The 6,000-nt window shown below is 39.2% G+C and overlaps 1 protein-coding gene across 1 annotated transcript in view; it reads right to left on the bottom strand.

Annotated features, from left to right (window-relative positions):
* The window catches only part of LOC139734422 (telomerase Cajal body protein 1-like), a 31,848-nt gene extending 26,393 nt beyond the window's left edge, over positions 1 to 5,455 (bottom strand). Inside the window, exons 1-6 of the mRNA XM_071645209.1 lie at positions 5,109 to 5,455; positions 3,829 to 3,930; positions 2,849 to 3,064; positions 1,823 to 1,913; positions 1,145 to 1,277; positions 249 to 341 (exon numbers count right to left, since the gene is read on the bottom strand). Coding sequence (XP_071501310.1) covers positions 249 to 341; positions 1,145 to 1,277; positions 1,823 to 1,913; positions 2,849 to 3,064; positions 3,829 to 3,930; positions 5,109 to 5,455 — 982 coding nt within the window. The remainder of the gene's footprint in view (positions 1 to 248; positions 342 to 1,144; positions 1,278 to 1,822; positions 1,914 to 2,848; positions 3,065 to 3,828; positions 3,931 to 5,108) is intronic.
* Positions 5,456 to 6,000: the final 545 nt, after the last annotated feature.

The raw sequence follows: 6,000 nt of genomic DNA on the forward strand, positions 1-6,000 counted from the left end.
TACCACTATTACTGCTACCACTATTACACCACCACTATCACCACTACAACTACTATCACAACCACTACCACTCTAAATGCTACTGCTATCACTACTTCTAATACTATTACAACTATTACTACTACTACTACTACTGGCAATTGTAGTAACATAGATAGTTATGATAAAACATACAAAAGAAAACTTCCAGGTAGCACCACGAGACGGTTGTCATGACAACCAGATGGAGGTGATGTTTACCCACTGACCTGACTTGGAGTAGGAGCCAGCAGCAAAGATATTGAGTTCTGGAGCCATTGCAAAGCAGGAGATGATACCAAACTGACCAGCAGCACCTTTTCCTGATGAAAAGACCAAGAGATTACGATTAATGAAAACCTCATTTGCCTTGCAACCCTCACATTTGTTGTCAGTGTTCCTTAGTTTAAAGGTGCATAGTCCCGGTAGTGTAGAGGGCGCTGTTGATGATACTGCCGATCACCATTAGCATTGATACGAAGGTTACCGAAGTTGAGCTGTCATCAAGAGTAAAGTGCGTAGGTGTTGCTAAGTAACATTGCCTTCGTTGCGCAGTCTGTAGTAATGCCAGGGTGCGTGCATATGTGCTTCTTGTTATGACATCACAAAAGAAGTTTGCTGAAGCTGTCATCCCCCTCAGCCGAATCATGAGCTGAACTGTGATCGGACCACTGACTACAGTGATTCGGACTTCTTCGGACTCGGGGAAGTGGGCCACAGCGTAAGCACTAAATAAGAGTCGATAGCGTAGGTCTCTATAGGAAACTTGCACCGTGCGTCCGCGTACGCATTTGACTAAACCACCGCGACCATGCACCTTTAAGGTAATTGGTACCACAAGAAGCATGGATGACATTTTACCTGAAGTTACCATTTTTTTTTCTGTCTGAGAGATTTGATCACACTTTCAATGTTTTCAGTAACAACCAATGCTATCTTTGAGGTATCACACTTTCTTTGGGATGTAATGGTATGTGTCTTTGGTTTTCCTTTTTGCAATTATCATGATAGTGAGAAAACCCCAAAGCACAAAACTTACCAATTTGATTAAAGGTCTACAGTTAACTGCCATTCGTGAAAATACCTGTACGGAAAAACATCAGTGTACACAGCAGAGGAAACATACCCTTTGTGGGAATCACCTCACAGTCCCGGCCTGGTCTATCAGTATGGAAGATCCTGATTTGCTTGTTGAAGCCACAGAAGAGACGTTTGCCATTGCGAGAGAAACATAGCGAATGTGGAGTCGACAGCTCATCCTAATAAAAAAAAAAATACAACCAAGAAACAGAGAGAAATAATGGCATCTGCAAAAGGCCAACCTGGTAAATATACAGCTTTCAAATTTTTCATGAAATTCTTTTTATTATTTATGTCAATGTAGGGCAATTTGTCAATCAGTTGCAAATATATAGCCTATCAAAGAAATGTCACTAAATTGAGAGAATTACCATAAGCATTAATTGTGGCAATATAGTTGTAATACATTTAATGGCTACGGATTTATACACATGATTCTCCTCCTAAAAGTCATGCTCTTGAGAGTCGGATACAGCAATGCATGGATTAGTTGGGTTTAGCATGTTGGGAATGGCTGAACAAGTAAACTAGGCATGTGCAGTTCTTCCAGAAACTTCACTATATTTTCATCAGTGCTTTCATCACAAACTTTTCCGAGTAGTTAGGACAAACAGTGTTTTACACCTCAAGTTTCACAGCATAACTTTTTGTAATGGGAATGCTCCTATTGAGGTATGGTACTGGTATTCAGTTATTGATTCTGGTTAATATAAATCCCACTTGCCACACTGTTGATGGGTTTGTATGTACCCCTCAGGCTTCCACTGAAGGCATCCCAGAGATGGACTGGGTGATCCCTACAAGAGCTCACCAAACTGTTGAAGAAAATATGCACAGTAGAACTTGACCTTAACTTTCAAACATTGACTCTAGTCCAAATGATCACAAGCTTGTCTACAGGCATCACTTTTTCGTACTCTATTCCAGTGATAACATTTAGTGCTGTTCAAATTATGATCATGACAAATTTGTAAAACTATATTAACAACACCTTGATGTTTAACCTTCACAATATTTCTCCTAAATCTATTACTCGAAACTGTTGTGTCATTTAAATTCACTTGCAGTCCTTCTCAAAATATATAAATTAAAAAAAAAAAAAAAATTTGATCTTGACATTTTAATTTATCCGCAATCAAACAGAAAATTAATCTAATATCATCAAACTCTGACCAAATGTTATTTTGCATTCACTGAATCACTCCTTTAAGAGTGAATTTCTAGCCTTTGTCTTGACCCTTCACATTAGGACTTGTGATCTAGTAACCTATGATCTCGTGACTCCAAATGAAGTAAATCAATTCTGAATATTTGTAAATATGGTATATAAATACTTAGTTTCAGTGGGATATTTTACTGTATACACCGAATATTTTGCAAGGTTTTTATTTTCACAAATTTCGCGAGTCAGGTGCTATACGTGAAATTAAAGACACATGAAAATACCGACTCTGATCTTGATGTGAATGTGACATACGCGTGTACACTTCTCTGTTCAGTACAAGACTCCACGATCGCGAATTTAACTACTCGCAAAATCGTCAGGAATTCCCGACTCGCGAAAATTTAGACTTGCGAAATATATAGCGTATACAGTAAGTTGTTCCAAAGTCATTACACGACAAACATACACGAGAAAGTTCCAGTGGTGTCAAGCAGTTCATTATACCAAGGTTTCCCCTTTTGTCAACACCAATGTTAGACTGACTCTTTATTATACACTCTTCTTTTCTTTTTGTTTGTTGCTTACCAGCATGTTTCAGGGTAGTATGAGTTCATCTGTGGATACCAGGCATAGTCGTAGATCAGTTCCCCCTCAGTAATCTGCAGCACAGACCGGATGTCCTCCTGTGGGCCACCCCCTTCATCCTTTCCTAGAGTGCCGCCGCAGAGTTCGGGCGGTAGGTTGAAGACGCGGAGGGTGTGGTCGTCACTGTTAGTCATGATGCACAGGCCGTCTGGAGACCTTGACACACAGAAAAATGTAACATCCCTGCTATTACCATGGTAACAGTCTTTATCTTCTGTACCCACTTCAAGTATCCACTATACTACTACAACAATATTTCATAAACCATGTCGCATTTATGTTGCGAATATCTACGACAGGAAAAGGAAAGGGTGCATATGAGGAGTTTTATCGCAAAACGAGCTAAGTCCATTCTTGTTAAGTTGAGATATTTGTGATCAAAGCTGCTAAAAAAGACAAAGAAAATAATAAGAACATACAGGATAATTTTAATTGTAACTTCTAAAATATTCCTTGTTATGTTACAAGTAAGGTATTAATGGAAAGGTTTAATTTTGCTATATTGATAATGGACTTACTTTGAAATGTTTATAAATGGCGCTTAGACCATTTTGCCATAAAACTCTTCATATAGTGATGGCAAGTATACTAATATCAAAGCATAATTGTCAAAAAGTTGAAATCCATTTGATTATGACAAATTTATATGCTTTTTATCAAATTGAGCATAACTTGTCATACAGCTGTTACAATACAAGTTTTAAATCTTTAAACTCAATTTGATGGATGTTGGGAGAACTTGAAAATGCCCTGTCCTACAATTGTACCTTCACAGGGTAGGAGTAAATATTCATCTGGGAGTGGGAGCAAATATATAATTTTTCAAATCATTCAAAGTCATTTACAGATAAATGAAACAAGAGCAAATAAAAGATGCATGCATCGTTTTCTGATGAAGGCTCATGGCACTGCATATTCACCATTTGCATCCCTTAAGAAAGTTACAGCTCGTATGCATGTACTCTGCTGATGCCTTCGCGATCTGCACGGGTTCTTGGCTGAAGTCACATCTTGGCACAGAGCTGCAGTGGAACACCAAATGGACAAGTACAGTCAAACCTGCCACAGTGACCGACTGTCTATAGTGGCCACCTGCCAAATACAACCACTTAAAACAATTCTCTTTTTGAGAAGAAAAAAAGCATGTTAAAGAACCTGTCTATAGCAGCCGCCTGTCTACAACAGTCATTTTTTCCATCTCCCTTAGACTGGGTGGCTGCTGCTAGAGACAGGTTTGACTGTATAAAACACTGTTCCCCTCCCATTGACCCATGTGCGAAAACTTCAGATTCAAAAGAAACAATATGTCACTTTACACAGCAACCACACTCTAAAATATTTTACACATACACACACACACACACACAATAAAGCACATGCAGTTGTAGTTCATAGGTGCCAAAATTTGACAATCAGCGCAGATCTGTCTTCCAATCACGAGGCACTACATCATATTTCCATGTCAGTGGATCTACATCTTTGTTGAGGACATGGTTTCTTAATGGACAGTATTATGTATTGCTGTTAACACAATGAAATTACTGATGACTCATTTGACAATGGCTTTTACAAGGATGTGTGCATAGTGTAACATTAAATCTCATTGAAAGAACACTGTTTATCTGTAATGTAAGATATACTGTCTAGCCTAGTAAAACCCAATAAGCCTATCAAAGCACGCTGTACCGGTATACAAAATATTGCATTTTATAAGCATAGTTCACTGTATGTACACTTGTACATTGCTGTCTGAGAAATCTGAAATCCTGGCAGCTTGGCAAAATGAGTTCGTTGAGCAATTAGATTAGAGCGCTTAGAGACATTTTATGTAATAACGCGCTATATAAATGTTGTGAATTATTATTATTATTATTAAAATTCAACCAAGCTCGTCATAATCAAATTCATGCAATATGCAGGGATTGACTTAGGTGGTGGCCCGGGGCCAGTATAGATTGATGTCATGCTAATCAAATTAAAATAATAATAATAATAATCTTTTGGTGGCCAGATCGGGCAACTACGATTCAACATAGATTACTTTGTTTCCTTTTATTTAGAGTCACTACACTTCTTTTTTGGGTCACCAACATTTCAAATGTAATGATTTTAGTGGTCTGAATGGGCCACCACAGCAAAAAGTTAGCGTCGAGCCCTGCAGTATGTACATATATTCCACATTTATAATATGCTGCCTTACCTTATGTCCATTGCTGCAGTATCTGGATCACCCCCACTCTCCTGCATTTTACCCCCATCATCATCACAGATCTCCCTCTCTGTTGCCACGGTAATGCCACCAGCCACACCCTCACCATCACCACCCCCTTTCCTGGGCATTGTAGAGGAGTCATTTGACGTTTGGGCAGTCTCTTGACCACTGGCTGTTTGCATCGCATCACACGCTTGCCCACATCTGCTAGACAGGCCCTCTGAGGATATACTGACCACGGCACTCTGGTCAGCCTGGGCGTCGGCCGTGCTCGAAGCCACAGTTTGACCGATGGTGTCACTGGGCTTTCCTGTTTCTTCGCCAGACCTTTCCATGCCTCTCTCGCAACATGCACCTTTTATGTTACTTCCCAACAAATACTCTGTTCAGCTCTCTTTGACTAAACCTTCTATGGGCTAGCTAGTCCACAAATGTGTACAACATCTTACATGAAGCACGGACCTTCTCCATCAACACATTGTGCAAAAGTTTTTATTTTTGGTTTACATTTGGCAACATTCTTGACTTGTCATTAATTGTCAATTACCCACATGGTACCTCTTCATGAATGCTTAATCTCTAAATACTAATCATGAGGGTTTTGAAAAAGCACTACTGGTACAGCAAATATGACATCACTGTGAACTGAATTGTCCAGAGCAGAAAACGTCATGAAGCAGAATTCAGCTGACTACAATCTATAGTCATGCTGATAATTAGCAGGCAACCCAGATGGTGAACCAATAATAAATCCTTTGATAACAAATACAAGTAGGTCTGTTGGTTGTCTTTTAACAAGTAGATGCTAATGCCCATGCGATTTCTCTCATATTGGTTGGGGTGCTTTTGAATGTTGAGCAGTACATGGCAGAAGCAGTCT

This window comes from Diadema antillarum, unplaced genomic scaffold, assembly GCF_040938485.1.
Source record: "Diadema antillarum isolate AM-2024a unplaced genomic scaffold, OU_Dant_1.0 seq00000526_RagTag, whole genome shotgun sequence".
NCBI lineage: Eukaryota > Metazoa > Echinodermata > Echinoidea > Diadematoida > Diadematidae > Diadema > Diadema antillarum.